Raw genomic sequence first — 23,456 nt, forward strand, 5'->3', positions numbered from 1 at the left:
CCAGGCTGCCACCCTCTGGCCCCATGTCTGGGGGCTGGGGGCCCTGTGCACAGTATGCAGAGAGCCCCCATGGCTGGGCCAGCATTACTGCCCCAGTTCTTGGAACAGGAAACTGCGTCAGTATTCAGCCCCTGGCCTGCGGGTACCTGTTACTTCCCTTCCCTGGCTGAGCTGGCTCTTCCAGAGGCCAGGGTTGTGTGTCTCCCACAAAGTTAGGGATCAGAAGCTGCATCCATTCTGTAAGCTCTGGGTGGTGGGTTTTTTTTTTTTTTTTTTTTTTTTTTGGACAAGGTCTCACTGTAGTCCAGGCTGGCCTTGAACTGAAGGCAGTCCTGCCTCAGCCTCTCAAGTGCTGGGTTTACAGGCACATGCCACCATGCCAGTCTCCAGTAAGTGCTTAACTACTTAGCAAGGGCTGGGGGCAGCTCAGTGGTACTGTACTACTATGTTCAGTCCCCAGCACTGCAAACCAAGTGAACATTGCAGGAAAAAAGCAGGATGCTTGCAGTACTTTATTCCCCAGTACTGGGGTTGAACCCAGGCCGTTCACACTGAGTCACATGTTATTTTTTTTGAGACTGGATCTTCCTAGGTTGCCAGGTCCCTTGTTCCTTAAGCCCAGCATTAAGTTCAGTGTCCCCTCCTGTCCTGTTGGGAGTGTGAGCGGGTGAGCAGGGAGTCCATGCCATTGCCATGCTCAGTCGGGGAAAGGTGTTCTTCAAGGTGGTTCCCATGTAGCCGCTCTGCATTTCTCCTTTCCTGTCCTTCAGGTCTGGCCCTTGCATATGTGAGCTAGGTGCTCTGCCATTGAGCCCCAGCCCAGCCCTTCTCTATTTTGAGACAAGGTCTTGCTCAGTTGTCCAGGCTGGCCTCCAACTTACGGTCCTGCTTCAGTCCCCAAGTAGCCAGGACCAGAGGTGAGCAACCACATGTGGTTCTTTTCCATTTTTCAGATGCTTCTGAGTCTGAAGACGCTTGCTACTCCACTGCTGGTCCTCAGGCCAGCAGTGAGTGTCACCTGGGAGCCTGTTAGGAGAGGACAGTGTTAGGAGAGAATGCTAGACCTGAAGTGACATTCCAACCCAAGAAAAGCCACCAATTCCTAGGTACATTGAAGTTTGAGGAGCAGACCAGGGGTGGCACATGCCTGAAGTCCGAGTGTGTGAGGGTGAAGCAGGAAGACTGCAAGTTTGAGTCCGGCTTGGGCTTCCTAGTGAAGCCAACAAAAAAGGAGGTTCAGGGCCAAGGCCTTTGAGGAGCGGTCTCCAGATGAGTCCAGTCTGTTCTGACAGTTGGGTGAGGTTTGAGAACCCAGTGTTAGAGCTTCTTTCCAATGCTTCAAGAGTTAGCACCCCTCTCCACTGGCCCGGGGCCTCAGGAAGTGGCTCAGTTGGGTAGGAATGGGCTTCACCTGGGGGAAAGGTTACCTGGCTTGCCATGTGTCCCCACCCCAGGTTCTTCCCCTGTGCTGCGTACCTCTGCGAAGTCAGATGCATGTAGACCACACAGGAGGTGCCTGAGCAGTCACATCCAAGTGGGCAGCAGGGAAGGATGGTGAGGCTTAGCAGACAGAAGTACACAGTGTCCAGTGAGGTCTGAATCTCAGGTGAACTATGAGTTTCTATTTGGGATGTGATTTTTCTAGAATTCAAATTTAATGGTGTTGGTGCTGTATCTAGATGTCCGCCCAAAGCCTCGTGAGGCCACAGGTGGGCTTTTCAGAGGTGGCTGCGCCTGGGTGTGTGATGCTGCGATTAAGGGTGCGTGCCACCTGCCCTATGGGTGTGAGGCCTGGCTAGAATACAGCGGACTGAAAGAGGGCGGCCGTCATTTGCTGCTTTGCTGATTTCTGCTACGCTGCCCGTTTTGGAGACAGCTAGCTATGGACTGAAGCCTCTCCTGACTGAGCTACAATAAACCCTTCCTCCTCTAACCTTAGGTGTCCGCTTTTTTTGTCTCAGAAACTTAACACACTGGGCATCCTGTTTTACCTGGCGAAGCAGGCAGTGAGGACAGACAGGACAGAAGTAAGACTTGAGTGCTGGAACCTTGTGCTCAGTATAGGTGTGGCTGGAAGGGGCATGGAGAGGCCCCTAATCCCCGGGGCAGTCCTCAGTGCAGCTCTGGAGGCGGCTGTGTATCCCAAGAGCAGGCTTTTTACCACATATCCCTTCTCCCACATGATATAGAATGGATCCAAGTCCACACCAGTTTCTTAACAACCGCCTTTGAAACCCCAAGTTATGGTCGATGTTTAAAGTACCAGGAAAACAAGCCCAACTCAGCCAGCAGTGCTCCTGGGCAGGTCTACCTTGTCTGGCTCCAGCATGGTGACGGTGGTGGGGAGCCTGTCCAAGGCTGTGCCTCAGGTGGACTGTCAATTGTCCCCAGGATTACAAACAGTGCTTGTGTTTCCATGTGTACCTCCAGAAACCTGAGTGCTGCAGCCACCAACAGTGCACATGCTGCTGTGGCTGGCCCTGACTTGAGGGTCCCTCGAGGCCATGTGTCAGCTGGGTCCCCAGGGTGGCTCTGAAAAGGCGGGCCTGGTGGGGGTGACAAGGTGCAGAGGCTGGGAAGGGATTAGTACTAAGCCCCAGGTGCTTCTGCTCCTGAGATGCAACTGACAAGGTCAGGCCAGCCCAGCCCCCACATCCAAGTGCAAACTGATGGGGTCACCTGACCTTGGACTTGGCTTCTCTAGGCACCAAATGGGCCTCTCCTGTGACATCTCTTCCAAGGCGCTCAGGGACACAGACTAACACCTGAGTACTAGGTCCTCAGTGAATTCCCCTCAGCATCAATTCCCAGCCAAGGCACCAGCAGGGCGGTGCTGGCCTTGCCTGCCCATGGTAGTCTCAGGCAACATTGCAGGTACAAACTCAGCTGTGTGGATGTGGGAGCATCAAGCCAGCACTCCAGCCCATACCCAAAAATACCTCTTTCCCTTCTTGGTTCAATGTTTTAAGTTAGAAAAAATTTAAGGCTTCTTTCTAAGTGCAGCCAAAAGAGTTTGTCTAGCCATGGCACACACCCATGGTCCCAGCACACCAGAGGCTGAGGCAGAAGGTTCCCTGCAAGTTCAAGGCCAGCCTGAACAGCCTGAACTGCATAGCAAGACTGTTTCAAAAAAAAAAAAAAAATCGCCCCAAGTAAAGATGGCAGAGGGAAAGTGGAGACCGATGAAAGCAGCTCAGCGACACCAGCATGCAGCAGCAGCCATGTGCCTCCCAGTGCGATGCCTCCACCTGTCATCAGAACTAGCTGTCCTGCAGCCACGTGGCTTTCAGGTGAACTGCACTTGACAAACGCTGAGTAATTACACCTGATGCTAAAAAATCTGAAGTCAGTCTTGCTGGGCATGGTGTTAACAAACCCAGGAGGCTGCGGCAGGAGGATCTTAAAAGTTCAAGCCCAGCCTAGGCAATTTTAGCATTTGTCTAAAAATGAAGAGTTGAGAAGTGCTCAGTGTGAAGGCTCTGATTATGAGAAAAAAATCCTCAGTGAGGAGGAGAAAACACCCACACTGGTGTGATAGTCCCACTTCTGAAACAGGCTAGAGGCAGAGGTGCAGCTCTGAAAGCCACGCTGATGACAAAAGGACACCTGGTCATCCCCGTCTCCGTGTGCAAAGGACCAGCCAGGAGTCTCAGCTGCCAACATTGGCATCTGCCACATTCAAATCAAAGAAAGGAGGAGAAGCAAACAGGAGAGAAGGAAAATGTATTTATTTTGCATTATGATATTCAAAGCTGCTTCAAATTAAATACATTTAATTATCATTCCAGCCACCAGTCTGCAGCAAGAGACTTTGTGGCTATGAGCGTACAGCCCCATCACCAACGTGGCGAGGAGACAGACCCAGGCAGCAGCGCCGAGGGAAAGCGTCCTTGGCTTTCATTCCCTCATTCCCTGCAAATGCATTTCACAGTTTCTGAGCTCCAAGTACACTGAGTTCCTGGAGGGATTAAAATAGGAAGGAAAACAAAGCCAGTCCCATCCAAAGTCTGTGGGTTCCCGCACCTCGGCTGGGGCCTGTGCTCAGTGCTCCCCAGTCTGCACGTAGTCTTCTGTGACCTGGGACAGGGCGCTCAGGTACTGCCAGCTCAGGGCAGCCACGAGCATGACAAAGGACAGGTAGATGGGTGAGTAGTGGCTCCGGGCCACCAGCTGGCAGCTGGGGAAATTCTGCGTCCGGATGGTGGAGATGATCTGCCTTGTCTTCTCGGAGGATGGGTCTGAGCTGGGGATCCGATGGTAAATCTGCCAACAGAGCACAGAGGTGAGCAAGGCACCCCTTGAAGGGCAGCATTCAGACATACTCTCCTGGTCCCTGCTCGGGTTCCTCTACAGGTGCACCCTTAACACTTGGTCCCCCCCAAGAAAGGAGACAGAGGCTCAGAGCCAGTGCAAGTGACAGCTCAAGTTGCTCCCCGGACGAGCAGGATGTCACACCCTGGCCAGACTACAGCAGGGCCCTGAGCACAGGACGAGGATCTACCTTTGAGACTGGGGGCTCCAGTTTCTGAGACTTGGGAACCTTCTACCTGCGGTGGGCAGCGGCCTCCCCAGCTTTCTGCCTCCCCATTTTAATTCCTCTGCCAACTCAGCCTTCGAGACCTTTAAGAACTGAGAGGGCGGGGCTGGGGATTTAGCTCAGCTGCATAAGTGCCTGCCTTGCAAGCAGGCAGTTGTGAGTTCGATCCCTGGTACTGATAAAAAGGAAAAAGACAAAAAAAAAAAAAGAACTGAGAGGGCGGCCGGCATGACCCACTAGGCTGACCATCATGAAGCAGGAATAGCCAGGCCAGCCAGCGTGTGATACTGGCCACAGATACAGCCCAACTGGGTGACTTGGAGCCCTCCTGGTGCGTCCCCAGCCTCTCTGCTTTAACCCTGGGCCTATTCACAGCCTCAAAGCTGTTCCCACAGACTCACACAATCCCCTCACCCAGGGCATCGTTGAGCTGTGGGGTGACTGGCCTGGGCCACCCCTGGCAGGCCATTGTGCTGACTTCACAGCTTTGCTGCTGCTGCTGCCCGCCTACCCCCATCACCCTGGAGCCTTCACCTGCCTCACCCTAGCCACCCACCAAGACCTCTGAGGCAGGGCCTTCCTTGCTGGTGAGGCAGATGTCATGGATCCACCTGTCTGTCTCACCTGCTCACCTCCAGCCCTGCACTGAGCCCAGCGCACACCAGGCCCCTGGGACACTGGACCCAGATGGGCACCAGCAGAGGGTATGGTAGGGAGGCCGAGCTGGGTCTGGGGCACAAGGTGGGGTGACAAGCAGACTGCTTTGTTTTTGTTTTAGAAACAGAGTCTCTATCTCAGGCTGGTCTCAAACTCAAGATCCTCCTCCCTCAGCTTGAACGGCTAGGATTACAGGCATGAGCCATTCTGCCCAGCTTCGAAGCAGATAGATTTTTAAATGAAGTTTTTATCCCTAACTCTTATTACACAATGGACAGTCTTGCCATTGTCTTCCCAACACACAACTGGATTTTTAAAACCTCCAGTTAAAGCTGGATGGTGCAGCCTCCAAAGCCCAGGTGTGGCCCTCTTGCCCTCAGTGAGGTCCTCGGGGAGGTAATGGACCCCCTGGGAGCCAGGGCTCTCAGAAGGGACTGGGATCCAGTCTCATCCTCCTTGCTCCTGGCTTGGAACATGGGCTGCTCTGCCACATGGCCTATGGACTGCTGGCCCAAGGGCGACGCAAACAGACACAGCTGCAGGTGGGGACAGGGAGGAAAGGCCCAGAGACGCTTCTACGTGGGTGGTGCGATCTCCAATGCCTGGCTCTGAGCTGGGTTCCAAGCGCACAGTGGCTGCACAGTGAGAAAGCCTGACGCTCAAGCCGGACCTCAAGGCCACAGCAGTGATCAAGGAGAGAAGGAAAAAGGGCAGCCAGAGAAACCCAGGACAGGCTCAGGCCAGAGACCAACTGGACAGTGTCACAGAGGCCCGAGGAAAGAAGGCACAACCTTGTCAAATGACACAGGGATCAGCAGCAGTGTGAACAGTGATGAGCCATCTGCTTGGTAACCATGTCAGTGAGCACTGTGGTGTGAAGCTCTCTGATTACCCCACTGGTCACGGGGCGATCTGTACAGGGAAAGGTGGCTCCAAGGGGCCACAGGGCATGCAAGAGAGACACCAGGAGGGGACACTGGGTCCCTGGAAGCCTCTTCCAGCTGCTCTCGCTGTAGCCAGTGGTCAGAGACTGTGAGGAGGAAACCCAACCCACATCGAGGACTGGGTCAGAGCAGAGGCCACCGCCTATGCACGCACTGGACAAGTCTCCTGCAACAATTCACTTGCAGAAAGCCCTTAATTTGACATTAAAATATTATCAGATTATACTGCTCAGGACTGACAGATCTTGAGAGATATTTCTGTACCAAATCAACTTAAGAAAATCTTGAGACCTCGAGTTTCACTAGAGCAACTTTCCTTATTTATTAAGTTACACTCCTGTCATTTTTACTTCCTAAAACAGTCTCAGTTACCCAAGCTGACCTTAAACTCCACCTCTGCTGTCTGAGCCTCCCAAGTAGCTAAGATTATAGCCATGCAACGCTGTACCTGATGCAGTGACAGATGCCCTGGAGCAGAGGTCAGCATGATTTCTCTTCAACTGCTAAAAATGTATCTTTAGTTCTCGGGGCCACCCTCCCGCACAATACTTAACTTTGCCCTTAAATTGCAAAAGCAAGCACAGTATAAACAATTGCTGTGGCTCTGTTCCAACAAAAAACGTATTTACAAAAACAGGAGGCCAGGCGGCCTGCCTACCTTTACCTCTGAACAAAATAAAAATAACATGTAGGATTTGTTTTTGGAGACAAGATTCTGCTATGTAGTTCAGGCTGGTCTTGGAACTATGGTGATCCTTCTGCCTCAGCCTCTTGAGTGCTAGAATGATAGGCATGCACCACCAAGCCCAGCTAGAACATGGTTTGCTAAAGTCAATGATCAGCGTAAAACGGTGCCGGATCCCCAGTACCAAAAACAAAACAAAGAACCAAACCAAAACAATAAAAATGCAAATCCAAAAAAACCTTTGAACTATATATAGTACAAAACATGTTTCTAATTTATATAAAGTGAAAATAATGTGCCCACAATGGCACAGTCTGTTGTGAAAGGTAAATATGACTCCTTTGAACTGTGCGGTTGACAACACAGCTCTTTGGGAACAAACTTGTCCATGTTATGGCTGTAGCCACGTGGTAGAAGTCTGTCTCCCTCTTCCTGGTAAGCACTCACCTAACCCTTGACTATGGCCAGTTACACAGTAAGCTCAAAACCAGTGCCAGCTACATGAGAGCCAGAGTCCCTGGCAGGAACGCTTTGGTCAATGAATGGCTGAATAATCTCCACTGCGGTTACTGCAGGAGTTGTAGTAGGGGTTCTGTTGTCTTTTTGAGACAGGGTCTCGCCCCACAGCCCAGGCAGGCCTGAAAATTGTGGCAACCCTCCTGCCTCAGCCTCCCGAGCACTGCGATTACAGCAGTGCACCTCCACGCCTGCTTTTGTTGTTTTCTATGATTTGGTTTTCTCTTCAACCCTCGCTAGGTAGAAATGCTGCTGTCTAAAACCTGCCAGGGAAAAGGCGAGGAGGAGACACAGGAGGTGCTGCATCTGACAGCAATGGGGGAGGATATCTGGGTTCTGTAGAATTCTGCTCAGGTGAAAATGTTGCCTCAGACCCATCCTGCAAGTGCACGGGGAAGTGGAGGAAAAGAAAGGGCTCACAAACCCCGACAGTGGTCACCCCGGCGGGGGCTCAGGAAGGGGAGGAGGAGGGGCCTTTCGTGTGCCATATAGTCCACAGTCTCCCATCTGCAGGACACTGACCTGAGGCCCTCAGCAGTGCCCCCCTGGGTATCCCCAGGGAGGGGATGAGTCCCATCCACTGAAAGCCACCATCTGGCAGCTTGGGACCAGAGGAGACAGCCAGAAACTGGTGTGTGCGAGACCCTCCCTACAGCAGGGATCAGATCTGAGCAAATATCATCAGTAACTCGGAGTCCCCTTCCACCTAACCATCCTACTGTGGCTCCTCAGAGCCACGGGCCAGGGGTTGTGACACAGGGGCTGGAGCACAGGGTTCACTCAGCAATGTGTGGCCTGGGCCACACAGTGGTGGAGCAGCACAGAACTGTTGGGCTGGGGAGGTAGCCGGGGCAGGGCGCGTGCCTAGGACATACAGCCTTGGGTTCCATCCTCAGCATCAAAAAAAAAAAAAAAAAGTTGGGCATGGTGTCATATAACTGTTCCCAGTACTCAGGAGGCTGAAGCAGGAGGAGTACTACAAGTTCAAAAGACCAGCCTGGGTTGCAAAGTGAGCTCACGGCCAGCCTGAACTGCATGGTAAGACCCTGACTCAGACAAAAAAACGAAAACAGACCAAAAACCCCTTCAGAGAGGCTCCTGCCAAGCCTGACCTCACTCACCTGATGGCCAGGCCCCCAGTGGCTCTGGCCCTCTGCTCAGCTCAGCTCCTGAGCACAACTAGTTTCCCTAATAAAGGACACCTGTGTCCTTGGGCTCCAGCACAGCATCCTACTAGGATTCCTACTGTCCAAGTGTGGTGTGATAGGCAGTGACATTAGGCCACACGTACAGCTAGCCAGAAATAACCCACCTCTTCCATGTATTGGAAAATCATGGCCTTCACGGCTGGCATGTTGTTGGCATCCATCATCAAGGTGACCGCCTGGCCCCTGCGGATCTTCACCACCCCGCGGAACACCTGCTGGTTGTTGTAACATGCGGCCAAGGTGGCGATGGCCATGACCTGCGGGGGATGAGGAGGGAAACAGGACAGAGAAGGGTGATCAGTGGCGCTGCACACCTCCGTGGGAAGGGAAGGAAAGCGCCACGGGGTGCTCGACTGCCTGCGGCAGGCTGTTACCACTGGCAACTGTCTACACCCGGGAAGGAAGTGCTGGTAAAGCCTGCCCAGTCTCAGGGACCCACTGAGTCAAAGCAGTGCTGCGCTATTCACCCTGCTGTTTAGCCACAAAAACTTCACCTTATTTTAAAAATGCTGAGGCAGCAGACTGTCAAGTCTCAAATATGTATTTCATGATTCTATCTGGGAAGCATTTTCAATTGTAGCTTTTTTCTCTTTGTTTCTAATGAACACAATTGTCATGGTTTATGTTTGTGTCCCCCAGGCCTCATGAGTTTGCATTGTTCATTTGTGATGGTTCACTGTATAGTGCTTGGATTGATGGTGTCAGTGCTCCACCCACATAGGGGTGGAGCCAGGATGTGATGTAATGGCAGGAAGAAGGTGTGTCTTCCTCTTTGCTGGTTCGAGCTTGCTGTTTGCAGCCGCCATGAATGGCAGTCCAGCCATGCCCGCCTGTCTTGGAGCCAACTGAGTGTGGACTGAAACCTCCAAAAACTGTAAGAAATAAACCTTTCCTTTCCCAACTTTGGGCTTCAGGTATTTTGTCTCAGCGACGAGTAAAAAGTAACTAAGACAACAATGATCACGTTTTTTTTTTTTTTTTTTTTTGCCTTTTTCTTTTTCTTTTTTATCGGTACCGGGGATTGAACTCACGACTGCCTGCTTGCAAGGCAGGTGCTTATGCCGCTAAGCTAAATCCCCAGCCCAATGATCACGTATTTAAAAATAGAATGAGGCAGACAACAGAAGCACATCTCCTGTGCTTAGAGGCAAGGTGCGGATAAAGAAACGTTCAGACAGACATGGGAGATTTCAGTGCTGCTCGCCATTCCAAGCTGGTCCATCGGTCAGAGGAAACCAAGTTCCAGATCAGTGACATCCTACGGCCTTCTGCCCTAACTAGAGGTACTAACTGGATTGACGAATAAAGACAATGAATGGGTACGATCTCCTAGAACAAAAAGTGTATAGATGTATAGGATCGCTCTTGTCATCCCTAGTAAAGGACAGAAATTAGGCCTCTAATGAAGACATTTAGATGCTGATGGTTTTTGGGCTGGGGCTGCAGCTCAAGGCCATGGCCCCGTCCCCAGCACCCAGAGTGAGGGGATGAGGGAATGAATAAATAAATGAATGAAAGGTTAGCAGTAACAGCCTCACCCACATTTCACCCATCACGCGCCATAAATCCAAGCTTAGGGCCTTGCCTTTTTTTTTGGTACTGGAACTTGAATTCATGACCTTGAACTCTTTGCCTTCACTGTAAGCACAAGGCTCTGGCTAATTAGGAACACTAGTGGGTGGGAGAAGAGTGGATCTAGGAGAAAGGTTCTGGAAAAGAGGGGACTGAAGATTGGGCTGAGCTGAGAGGAAAAGCCATGGCTGGGAATTGATGCCCACACCCAGCACTAAATCCAGCGAGTCACCGTGTTGGGGAACCGTCCTCCTCGGGACAGTGAGCAAACCAGGACTGAGTTCAGTTCCCTGCCCGGTCCCCGCCCGCACCTGGGGTATCGCGCAGAAGTTGAAGATGCTCTGGTTGCGGAGCCGGGACAGGTAGGTGATGATGTCGGGGATGTGGTGGAGAGTGTTGGTGATGAGCTCGTTGAGGCACTGCACGGCCACATCAATGTTCTCGGGCTTCGCCAAGTCTGCCAGCTTCCTGACATACCTGCCCCAGACCTGGTCGTGAGGAGAGGGGCGAAAGGGCTGTCACTGCCATGCACAGGTGACTCAGGGCTGAAGCTAAGCCACCTTTCTGGGGTCTGGTGGGCCAGCACCAGTGCTGATAGGCCCACTAGGGCACCTCTGGGTTTGACCTCCAGCATCTAAAATGGGACATTATGAACTGTGGCAGAAATCCTCCCTGCTGCCGGCAGGATGGGCTCCTTCAGCGAAGAGTGCTGTCCAGGTCTCGCCCTAGGCACACAGGGCAGCAATCAGGGCAGCACACACCAAACAGAGCCATTGGGACCTCAGAGTACAGAGTCCCAGGTCAGGCAGGAGGCCCAGCAAACACCCAGCTAATGGGGCACTCGGCATCCTCAGGCAGCTGGGCCTCAAGATGACGGTTCACACTGTGCTGCATGCCAGTAACCCAGCACCCAGGAGGCTGAGGCAGGAGCACTGCTGCAGAGTTCAAGGCCAGCCTGGGATACAAAGAGTCCCTGATTCAAAAAACAGAAACAAAACAAAGCCTTCTTCCTGTCTCTCACAGTGGCTACCTCTAGTTCTGTAGCTTTGGGTCTCGCATTATTCCTCCCTCTTCTGTGTTTTGCTGGGGACAGAACCCAGGGCCCCAGGTGAGCAGGGCAAGCACACCCCAGCCCCCTCCTCCCCTGGCCACAGAACCCTTCCTGGGGCACCCCATCCCAGGAGCACCGGCAGACCTAGTCCACTCAGGGTCGGGAACAGATTCAGAAAGCAGCGTAAGCACTATGCAACTCCTGAACCTCGTGGACAAGCTGGTGCCCGCAGCTCCCAGCTGCCTGGACCAAGGACAGCACTGAGACCAAGGCTCCGGTGCAGCTGTGGCAGGGGGGCCACCTGCATCTCCCCCCTGAAAGCCCAGTGCCCACGACCAGCTCAGTGTGAATCCCTCCCTCACCCGAACTGTTACCTCCTGTGGCCAGAACTCCCGACCCTCCTGCTGGTCCTCCAGGTAATCTCGGATGATGTTTGTCTTCTGCAGGAACAGCCCCAGGGAGTTGGCCAGAGCCGTGTCTTCGCCCACCACTGGGTCTTCAAACTCCGAGGCTGAGAAGAGCCTCGAAAGGCCGATTCCTACCAGCCCAGCCACATAGTGGCAGTACTGTAAAGGATTATTTGAAAAGTTTTTTAACAACACTGTCACTGAAATGGAAATACTGGAAATAATTATTTACAAAAAAGGTAAGTTTCCTCAGTCCCAAGACCCCTCAGCCGATGGTGTGGCTTTTTTTAATACAATGGAGTACTACTCTGCCATCAAGAAGGACAGGCTTGAGACTTTTTAGCTAAATGGATGTACCCTGACATCATACTCTGTGAGTGAAATAAACCAGACACACATTTAAAAATTGTATTGTTTCTCTGGTGGGAGAAACAGAAAAGTATATGAGGCCCAAAACGTATATTGGGTAATAGGGAAAAATGTTTAAATGGGAAAGGGAAGAAGAGAGAGAGGAAAAAGGAAGGAAGGGCAAAGAAAAAAAGAATAGAAGGAATAAATAAAATAAAGCTTTTGTATATAAAGAGGGAAAGAGAGGTTGAAGGTAGCGAGGAGGAATTAGGGGGAAAAAAAGAATCAAGATTTATTATGTAGAAGTAAAAATTCCCTATGGTGAATGTGATCATTATGTATATATAAAATATACCAATGAAAGTAAGCCAACCTTACGCAGCCGCAGGGAAACGCCGCAGCCCCACGCCCCCCCCCCCCGCCCAGGGTACCGACTGGCGGCTCTGCTCTAAGCACCACACACAGATCCCACCACAGACACTGACCTTGTCCCACTCCTGCTTGGAGGTCACATTCTTAACCAAAAACTCTGCCATCCCATTTCCCATTTTCTGGCAAATGTCAACAATCACAGTTTGGTATTTCTCAGCCAGACTTCGAAATTCCAGAGAGATCTGAAAAGGAGACCATGAAAAAACAAAATAGGAAACTGTGCTCACGTGGCCCCGAAGAAGAGACTCTGTGCTCTTGCAGAGCTCAGCTCTGGTGAGCTCGGCCGATTGCATCCCATTCTCAGCTCCCCATTTACACCGGGAAGCTACTGTCTCCCTCCCCAATGCCACACCCTTCATAGTCCTTAAATGATTTAGTTTAAGGCCTGTAACCCAGTATTTTTTTCTTTACAAGCCCAAAGTGATACGGAAGAGTACTACTTGTGCTTTTAAAAATTCCATGCAACTGCACAAATACGTTAAGTTCAAAGAAGCATTTAAAGGTCATCAAAACCCAACACAAAAACACCACAAAACTTACACAAAATGCTGTAAAATGTTAATGTTACAATACAGCCAACAGGTGCTGTAAAGGTGACCAGTGTGGATTTTCTGGGTCTACCTTGACAGAAACATTTGAAAAATGTCAGGAAATACCTCAGCTCAAGGCTCTGCAGGGTACCAGTCGGGTGGGAGGCCTGTGCACGCAGAGGCCTAGGCAGTGCTGGTTTCTCTATCGACTATCAGTGTTAAATTCCCCAACCCATAAATCCAATCTGTTTTTTCAGGACAGCTGCTCCACATTAAAGCCAAAACGGGATTCCTCTGGCTGACCAAAACTACCGGGCAGCTCCACCCAGGGGCATCTGAACTAGGGACTCTCCAGATGATTCTGTCCCCGTCACAGCCCCTCAGGCAGACCCAGTCCTATTTGTAAGAGGACAGAACAACAAGGGCAGTAGAAGAGGCTTGGGCCCAAAATAAACACCCCAATATAAACACTTCCACCCAGGACTTGGAACTTGGGTCTATTCCCTTCAACAGCTTGCTGGCACTTGTTACCAAATTGTGCAATTCAAAACAGAAATCAAAGCCAGTCTGGTGGCTCACGCCTGAAATGTCAGCCCTCGAAAGGCTGAGGCTCGAAGATCCTTGAGAGTTTGAGACCAGCCTGGACTACAAAGTGAGCTCAAGGCCAACCTGAACTGCACAGTGAGACCCTGCTTCAAAAAGACAAAACAAAAAGAAAAAATATGGAGGAAAAAGTGACAGGAAGAGCTGCATTCCCAGAGACTCAAGGGACAGAGGGTGCTCTGGCCACCCCAGCCTGGCCCAGTCACGTCCTTCTTTGGACACAGCAAGCAACTATGAGCCACACTGCTTCCTCTGCCCTTGGGAACTCTGACCATGAACTAGAACCCCTAAAATCATGAGCCAAAATAAATTCTTCCTCTTTTCAGTTGTTCTGCATAGGAATTTAATCACAGCACCAAAAAGCTAATGTATCTTCCTGTCTCAAACTTTAGCTCCCTTTCATTTCTCTGCTTTCAGAAAACATCAATTTAATGTTCCATTATGAACATTTCCAGAGAAAAGCATTTTCCACTGCAGTGCTATGCATAAAGGAAGACCCTAAGGCTATGCAAACATATTGGAATAGCAGCTGAAAATTAACTAGTGGCCAGGTGTGGTGGGAAACACCTCTGCCTGTCATTCCAGCACTTGGGTGGCTGAGGCAGAGGGATCACAGTGAGTTCGAGACCAGCCTGAACTATACAGTGAGACCCCATCTCAAAAAATAAAGATAATTTAAAACAAATAAAGAAAATTTACTAGCTATCTGTCCCACATTTCTGTAGCATTCATATAATTCAGTTTTTTATTATACCTAAGACATTTACCTATTACTGTTATAAATCTATTCAAGTTAAAAATAGTTGGGAGAGGGGTTACTTTTGCTCACTTTTTTTTTATTGGTACATGTTTACCATACATAATAATATCTCTCTTGTGGGCTTGCTTGCTTGGTTGATTCGGCTTTTGGATGTAGATCTAGCTAGAATAACAAGTTTTTAGAGGCAGATTTCAATTATAAATGAGTTTTACTGCTGTGGCACCCTATCTGCTTCAGCAGAGCTCAAAGGTCCAGTAGTGAGTGGCCAGTGTCCAGCCCAGCCACAGGAAACCCATGTTCCAGCCATCAGGTGTCCTGAGAGTACCAACACACCAGTCGAACCTTCCCCAGGCCCAATTCCAGCCACTCTTCCTCTGGAGCCGCACTGTACTGTATTACACCTCAGGCTCTGGCAATATAGATGAGATCTTCACAAGGCCTATCTCCAGCTTTCTTTGCAAGGCCTAAACTCTCTTCTCTACCCCACTCCCCATTCAGAAATATAAATATTTCTTTCAAGAGCAAAAGCCACGTAAGGACTATTCTTGTGCCAAAACTCTGGCACTGTATATAAAAGGTGGGCAATTAGAGAACATGTGACTTTACTAAATCAATCCTTTACTTGTAAGATATGGAAGGGTTACTTATTTGTGTGATATGACATATAAATTCTAGAAAAGTAGGACTCAGTTATATAAGTCTGAAAAATCCTTGATGGCTGAGGATTTTAATTATAATCTACTTTACTTCAACAAAATGGACCTGCAAACTAATACTTGGAAATAGTTAGACTGTACCAGGCATTACTCTAAGTACTTACCACGTATGGGGTTATTCAATCCTTTCAGCTCTAACTCTGCAAATGAAGATAGGCACAGCACACCACCACAGGGCTCTCAGCCGCAGCAGAGGATCACCATCCCTCCCTCAGTCACTCCAGTGCTGGGAACCAAGCCCAGGCTACCCAGGGCAGTGCAGTTGCACTGCATGACCCAGACCACGATTGAGTGAGCCAGTCTGAGAGGAATCCACCTTTCAGGACACATCTGCCCACTGCAGACTTGCCAGCACCACCCTGGAGGGAAAGCAGCTGCTGATGTTCCCAGAGCCCTATGACCCTCACTCTCCTAGCACTCAGGACACTGAATGCAACTGTTCCAGGGGCTGCCTGCCCACTGTTCCTTTTCCAGGCCTTCTAGGCGAACTGCCTGCCATGTATGCCCAAGGGCACACAGAGCGCCTGCAAGCCACTGCCTACCGTGGGGAAGTCCTCCAGCACTTGTCTGTGCTTGTCCTTGCTCTCCGTGTAGCGCCAGTCTGGGTCGTACAGGAAGGTATGGAAGCTCTGCAGCAGGGGCACCTTCTTCTCCAAGCAAATGGTCATGTCATCTTCCAGCGTGTCCAGGGCCCGGAGAACGAGGTAAAACACACACACAGCGTGGCTGCAAAAAGCAAAGGCTGTTTCCGCTGGAACAAGCAATCGTTGGTTTTAAATAACACCTAATTTTTTTTTTTTGTCTTTTTCGTTTTTATCAGTACCAGGGATCGAACTCAAGACCGCACCGCACACTTGCAAGGAAGGTGCTTATGCTGCTGAGCTAAATCCCCAGCCCCCTAACACCTAATTTGTGCAGGCAGTTTTTCTAAAGCTGCCTACACCCTTAACTCTACAGGACTACTAAACGATGGTGCGCATGCCTGACAAAATGTACGTCAATTTTCCTTTTTTTTTTTTTTTTTGTCTTTTTGAGACAGAGTCTCTCTATGAAGTTCACGCTGGCCTTGAGCTCATTTTGTAGCGTAGGCTGGTCTCGAACTCGCAATGATCCTCTTGCCTCAGCCTCTGGAATGTTGGGATTCCAGGCATGAGTCACCACGCCCAGCCAATTTTCCTTTCTTAAATGACATGATGGAACTGTAGTTTATACAACACAAAATTAAAAACCAAGCAGGTTTGCACACAGCATGACTGCACCCAGGGTTACCTAAAACTACTGCGGAACAATTACGTGTATCAACAGGCAAATGTCTGGAGCAAACTGAAATTCTCCAAGTGAAAAGAAAGCCCGAAGTTGTAAATTCAGGCTTTAAAGAATTAACCACTGTGGCAGAAAGGCAAGGCGGCCAAAGGGAAGCCCCAGAGCGAGCCATCCAGGGCTTGATCGACAAGAGAGGGCTCAGCTGCCAGGACTAAAAAAAGTTAGTAAACACTGAGCTCCTGGGAAAGCAGGCCTACAGGGACAGTAGCAGGTGGCCAGGAGCTGGAAGGGCACTGGAAAGTAAAATGCGCAGCTGGGCGCTCCGCCCCCCCCCCCACTCACCGAAGGTCCCCACTCACCGAAGGTCCCCGTCTAGCGCCTGGATGACAACAGCGAAGCTGCGGCTGGTCTGATTCAGGTACTTGTAGCAAGTCTTCATGCTGCTGCTGAGTGCGTCCTGTGGGCAGAGACACGAGGCGCTGGACGGGGCCGAGGAGCAGGCGTGGGAGTGGGCGTGGGGCGGGGGCAGGCGGCCAGCCAGGCTCCGTAGCCGGGACCAGTCCTTGCAGGGCCATGCAGCGGGGGACCGGGAGCCACCCCTGGGGGCCGCGGCCGGGCTCAGCACCCAGGTGCGCTTGAAGAGGCCCATGGCCTTGAAGCTACAGGCGGCTGCGGCCATGGGAACTGCGGATCCACAGGCGTTGTTCCTCCCCTGGCTGGGGCAGGGTGGGAGGCATCCGCCGAGGGGCGCGAGGGGCAAGAGCGACGCCACCTGCATCCACCCCGAGCAGCGCAGGCCCTGCGCCGGACCAATGCGGGGTGGGGCAGGGCCCGGTCCCACCCGCAAGACACCTCCCCTCACTCTGGCCCCGCACCGTCCGGAAACCCTCCCCCGCGGGGCGGGGTCTCCCTCCGGAACCTGCGGCTGTGGGACTGGCCGGCGGCTCGCAAGTGGGGGCGATCGCCCTCTGGCGGAAGCCCCTCTGAGACAACACTCTTCCCTACGGGGACCGGCCCCCGGTTTCCATGTCTCCCCGCGTCACCCGACTTGGCTAGAACTGCAGTCCCGCGCGGCTGACCTCCCAGGCCGCCCCAGCGCGAGGCCCGCACCTGCGTATGGCCGAGGTCCCCCTCTGGCCCGGCTGCACCCTTTGCCGCCAGCGGTGCGGCCCCGAGCCTGGCAGCCGCGCTGCGAGAGGTACAGGTCGTTGGGTCTCCCGCGCCCCCTGTCCGCCCCAACGCAGTTGGCTCCCCCGGGCCGCGAGGAGGGGCCGCTGCACACGGTTGCAAGCTCTAGCAGTTTGAGGGTCGCAGGGGGCAGAGTTCCCCATCACCCCACACACCAGGCCGCCCACTCTGCAGCAGAGATGGCACATGTGCAGTATCTAGCCACAGGGAATAGGTTCACAATACATGGGCCAATCCACTGGTAGGAAATCCCAGCCAGGCACGGGGGGCTCCGAATGTACTTTGCTGTGTTGTGTGTGTATTTGCTTAATTTCCTAACACGGACACAATGACTACAGAATAAAGGTGGTTTTTTTAAAATCACATAATCCCAAGAATTTTGTTTTCATTTCCAATAATTAAAAATTACTTGTGAAACCTAATATTTACTTGTCATCTTACATTAATAGCATCTGGCACCTAAAAATACCCAGTAAGAGGCTTGAAGAATAAGTGAATATATTCACAGACTATTTAATAACAATTTACCAACTCCTTCCCTCTGAAAATAACTGGCCAAAATGCAATAAATGGCCAGACATAATACACACATTACTTTTAATTCTTAGTAAAGGTATTTATTATAGGCTACACTTGGATAGACGGGTGGCAAAATTCAGAATGAAATGCAGTCAGTGGTGGGCAGTGCATCCCATAATCCATTACTGTCTTGTATTTCTTCAGCAAAACATTGCACATTTATACAAAGTGGGATTAAATGAAGCATCAGCTATTAAAATCAGGGCCTGCTGCCAAACGACTTCAAGCCTTTCTTAAGAAAATACTACTGGTTTCTAGACTGAAACTGGAAGCCCGGGTTGAGGTAAGCTACCAAAGGGGTTGGGTAACTCACCATTATCAGGTCAGCAATTAGTTAAGCAGACACTTAAGATATTAGTCTCAATAACAAGGTTTAGACTTGATAAAAAGCAGACCTTCCTGATTATAAAAGGCCACTTATTCCCTTCCCTGGCCATTGAGTGATATCACACAACTTGCATGTGACATAATGTCCCTAATTTCCTGATAATACTCCAAAAACCCATTGTAAGTCATATTTACTGAACCTTGTATTTCTATCACCGAATTCTTCAGCTCTCAGTATCTGCTAAGCATACATCTTCCCTGTTTTGTTACTGAGACTAAGACAAGTGTCACATGGACAGAAATTTATTTTCCTATTTATTTCCCCAAATATATTTCATATTTCCCCATATATATTTCAAAAGAGCTCACAGGTTTTTAAAGAGCTCAGAGGTCCCCAACTAACAAAATACCGTTTTACCATACTGATCATTAAATTCTAGAGCTGTGAAAAATAGCCCAAGTTTCACCTTTATAAAAAAAGAGAATCCTGTGAAGTCTTCCTCTCTCCTTGCTATAACATCCCCTGTACCTCCCTGCAGGTACTCAGCTACCATTCTCTCTGAGTCTTGCTTTATAGATAAAAAAGACAAAGACATAGTCTCTTACCCTAAATCTCAACCCTACAAATTAATCTTCCCCTGATCTCGTGGCATCCTTTGCCCTATCATTCTTTTTTTTCCCTGCTATTACTCTTTATAGTGCCCTTCTTGATTTGAAATGCTGTGATTTGCTTTATTTGTTTCTGTCTTCAGCTAGAATGTAAGTTTCACAAAAGCCAGGTCTACATGCAACTGGTGATCAAATATTTGTAGAGGAAAGAAGGAAGGACAGACGGAAAGAAGAAGGAAAGGCAGTCTCCTGTGTAAGGCGCAATTCAGGGGGTGTCACAGAGGGCCTCTAATGTGCTAGTGTTACAAACAACAGACAAGATGCGAGAGATGTCTCACAAGTGCAGGCTGCAGGTGGAAGCACAGAGCCCCACAGCACGGCCCTGGCACCGGGCACTGGGCACCCTGCACCCGCTGTGGGGCCCTAGGAAAGCCACTTCCCCATCTGTAAAAGCTCTTTCCCACTGCTGCCAAGACTGGCAGGTAAAGTCTGTCATAAAAGTGGTTGCAAGTGTTGAAGCTCTTCTCAGCAGCACAGAAAGTGTTCCTCCACTCTCTCACCTCTGGGCTCCCCTGGGACTTTTGGGGGAATGAAAGGACAACAGCAATTGTGACCCAGAGGCCTGAAAAGTGTGTGAACACCAGGGTCTTCTGGTGTTTGTGTGGGGCCACAGGACACAGCAGACCAGAGAACTGTGCTCAACAAGGACTGCTACCTTAGGTCACCGAGTTTGGTTTTTCAACATCAGTGTTAAACACAAAAAGATAAAATCAACCCCTGAGCCACACTGAGCAATGCAATGATTTAAGCACACTCCTGTTCCCAAATTCTTGCTGTCACCATGTACCTGCTCCGCTATCGTGCATGTGTCCAGATATGTGTGTGGTACAAGGACTGAAGCCAGGGATGAAAAACAGTGGCCTCCTCCCAGGGTTGCTAGGTGGTGAATAGGCACCACATGTTTAACTCATACTCACACATGATAAATGCTCAGTGAACACTGGCCAATTATTACTACACTGTCTCTGGCTAAAGGATAAATGGGCTCCAGAAAGTCTTTCTGTGGGCACCAGGATGGAGGAATAGTGAGCCCGACTGCCCGCAAGTCTAAGTCCACAGTAGACAGTCACAAGCTCATGCCAGGCTGCTGAGGGCGGCCAGGAAAGGTCTCAGCTGTATGTGGACAAAAGTTAATGACACACATCAGGTGACTTGTTATATTATTTTCAGTATTTTTCTATTTGTTTGAAATATTTTATAATTAAAGTATTTTTAAATTAATGCAGCGTAGGGTATGTTAGTTATAAGAAACATCTGTGAGAAAGAAATTTAAAGTTCTGAGATGGCCAGATCACACCTGAAGTATTGTGAGATTATGGACAACAGACTTTAAAGAGAAACCAGGGCAGCCAGTGTGGTAGTGCACACTTGTAGTCCCAGCCCACAGGAGGCTGAGGCAGTGGGATCCATGTATGTTGGAGGACAGCCTGGGATAAATAGTGATTTCAAGGCCAGCCTGGACTATGTAGCAGGTCAGTCTGTCTGTCTGTCTCTCTTTTCTCTCTCACATACACGGACACACACAGCCACAAGACCAGGTCTGTACAAGGGTCTGGAAAAGAGTAACCTGATGAATAACTAAAGAAAGAACATAGAACACTGACTTTCCCCCAGGATTCCTAGAGAACTGGACAGTTCTAGAGTCCACCTACTGCACTACCTGTGGCTCTAGCAGAACAAAAGGTTTAAAGTTCAGCTCCCTCCCCCAAAACCGCCCTGCATACCAGAAAACAGGGGCAGAGAGCTGCCTGTGCCTGGCTGGAGGTGGGTGACACAGGCCAGCTTACACTGGGAAGAGGCACATTTTTGTTTTTGATCACAGATCCCTGGAAGAAGCTGACAACACTGAACACTTCTCTCCCCAAACGCACACAAACACACTGGGGTGAGGGCCCACAGTCTGAAATGCCTACACACAGGCGAGGCCTTGGAAAGGGACCCCAGTCTAACCAGGAAATCCACATCTCTCTCATACACACTTTGTGCACATACCCCGATGGTGATTTGTGTACTATTTTCAGTGCGTCAAGGGTTTACCCCTCACTTGTCACGGAAGATCAATTATGGAATTTTCCATCTGTGGCTGTATCATCTCAGTGCTAACCTGCTCACTGCAGGTTTCAGGCTTTCAGATTAGGGATTAGGGATGCTCAGCACGTGTTTGTAAATAATTAAAAGTGAGTCTCTGTCAAAACCCTCCGTAATAATCTTAAGCATTTTTCAATGAGACACAGAAACAATTTAAAGCTGTATTTCCTCTAGGCAACTCTCAGGAGATTGAACCCCATCCTTGGATGGAGCTATCTTTCCCTACTGTAAGTTTCTTTAGAATGCTTAACATTCTGCAATAAACAAGCGTTTACCTTGTTTAAAACGCTAAACTGGGTGTAGTGCCACACACCTGTAACCCCCATTCCAAGGCAAATTAGTCAGATCCTGTCTCAAAATTTAAAAAACACAAAAGAGGCCTGGAAGCTGGATGTGATGGCACATGTCTGTAATCCTAGCACTGAGAAGGCTGAGGCAGAAGGATCCCTGTGAGTTCGAGGCCAGTCTTACTGTACAGTAAGACTCTGTGGCAAAAACGAAACAAAAGACCCACTACATACTTTTAAGTCTAGGGACACAATAACAATACAGAAATAACCACAATCTATAACCACAGAACTGCCACAAGAGTAAACAGTGACACAAGCAGTTGAGGGAAGTTCAGAGGTAGGGCATCTCAGTACAGTATCCAAGTTTTTCATGAACAATTTTTTAACACATTCGCGTCCTCAAGCCTTCTTTGCTTGAGAACAGATGTCCTTACCAATGAATGATCGCAATGAATGATCAACAGAGGTGGCCTTGCAGGAATAGGAGCTTGAAGGGTGGGAAGCATTCTAAGTTATAAGAAAAGCAGGAAAAATTTTTCTTGTGGAAAACTAAGAAAGCATTTAAATGACATTATTCCACTATGGCATTTCAATTGGAAGGGGAAGAAAAGCTTTTGATGTAATGCACTAGTTGGACTAAAGGTGTCTGTCTGTTTTTGCAAGAATTGACACATTTCTTGCTGTAATAGCCATCTCCAGAAGCACTCGTTTTATAAAGATTACAGGCACGAAGCAGATGAAAAATAAACAAAACCAAGTTGTGGCCCGGAGCGGCATCGGGCACAAGAGCGGGTGCGGGGTGCGACCGCCGCGGGAAAAGGAAGGAGAGGGGAGAGGGGAGCTCGGGGGAAGGGGAAGGGAGACGGAGCGGGGGAGGGTAGGGCCTCACCCTGAGGGACACGCTCCCACTCGCCCATCCCACGCCTGCCTCGCGGGCCGAGCCTCGGGTCCGGAGGCACAGACGCGACGCAGGCGCGGCGGCGAAGAAAAAGCGCGGCCGGGCGCCCAGCACCACCGACGCAGGCCGAGGAGGTCTGGAGGGGCCGGTGACGACCCTGCGCCCGCCGCCCGGGATGCAAGGATGCTCGGCGTACCTGGTCCATCTTGGGCATCACCTTCCATTTTCCCCCCATCCGGAAGCGCAGCAGGTTGTAGAACTCCTCGGGATGGCCCAGGCACTTCACGAACTCCATCCTGGCGCGGCGGCGGCGAGCTCGGCGGTACTCCCGGATCTCCGCCGCTGTCGCGGGTGTTAAGACCGACGCAGAGGCGGTAAGGGGCAGGCAGAGCGCGAACACAGGTCCCGCACAGCGGAGCGCCGCCCACTTACCGCCCTCCTCAACGGGCTTCCTGAGCTCTCGCCGTTACCCTAGGCGCGCGTAATGGACTGACAGGCACGGATTGGGCAGGACCGCTCGCACCAGGAAGACGCCGGCCAATCAGCAGCGAGAGCGTCTGGCGTGATGACCACACCCTAGAAGCTCATTGGAGGCCTAGAAAGAGGTCGGCGAGCAGATTGGTGGTCTGGAGTGGGCCTTCCATGGGAGTCGGCAGGCGCGGAGCCGCGACGCGCCTGGAGAGCTGGGCTGCGGCCTCCGAAGTCGGCTCCGCGACTCCCTGCCATCGCTTAGCGCCTCACAGCGGCGCGAGCAGAGGCTGGCTACCTCCCCGCCGCTGCCTGCGCTTCCCCTGCGGCCCTCTGCCGCTGTGAGCGCCTCCTGCTCGGTCTTCCCTAAGCGTCGTACCTTTCTGATAGGTTCCCTAATTCCTCTCTGTGCGCCCTCTCCCTCCTGGGTTTCCTTATGGCCAATCTTCCGCAGTCCTCACTCACGGAATCCCCGAGGTCCCCACCCAAACCCGCCCGGGCGCGATAGAGCCTCGAGCCACCGGAGGGGAGAGGCGCCCCAAGAGGTGGCTACCCTTAGCCCCCAGAAGGGTACTGGCAGGTCTGAGCAGTTTGACGATGACATATTCTTTGGACTCTTAGATCCTATTCTTAGGATAAGGTTTTTGCTCTTTTTTTTTTTTTTTTAACGAAGTCAATTCATAAATTGATCTTGAGGATTTTGGGGTGTGGTAGGTCTGT

At 50.7% G+C, this 23,456-nt stretch overlaps 1 protein-coding gene across 2 annotated transcripts; it reads right to left on the reverse strand.

Annotated features, from left to right (window-relative positions):
- Positions 1-3,711: 3,711 nt before the first annotated feature.
- Positions 3,712-22,720, reverse strand: Fdft1 (farnesyl-diphosphate farnesyltransferase 1). 2 transcript variants are annotated; one of them, XM_003479384.5, is made up of 8 exons: positions 22,465-22,720; positions 16,589-16,686; positions 15,509-15,692; positions 12,411-12,539; positions 11,545-11,736; positions 10,431-10,607; positions 8,652-8,804; positions 3,712-4,263 (listed from the first exon to the last, which is right to left on the reverse strand). In XM_003479384.5, the coding sequence occupies exons 1-8, from the start codon at positions 22,561-22,563 to the stop codon at positions 4,042-4,044; spliced, it is 1,254 nt and encodes a 417-aa protein (XP_003479432.2). In that variant the 5' UTR covers positions 22,564-22,720; the 3' UTR covers positions 3,712-4,041. The 2 variants fall into 2 exon arrangements, with proteins under 2 accessions (XP_003479432.2, XP_005008182.2); XM_005008125.4 differs by lacking the exon at positions 22,465-22,720 and having other exon boundaries at positions 16,589-17,087.
- Positions 22,721-23,456: the final 736 nt, after the last annotated feature.

Source organism: Cavia porcellus, unplaced genomic scaffold, assembly GCF_034190915.1.
Source record: "Cavia porcellus strain 051 isolate PalLab524CR breed Dunkin Hartley unplaced genomic scaffold, mCavPor4.1 scaffold_24, whole genome shotgun sequence".
Lineage (NCBI taxonomy): Eukaryota > Metazoa > Chordata > Mammalia > Rodentia > Caviidae > Cavia > Cavia porcellus.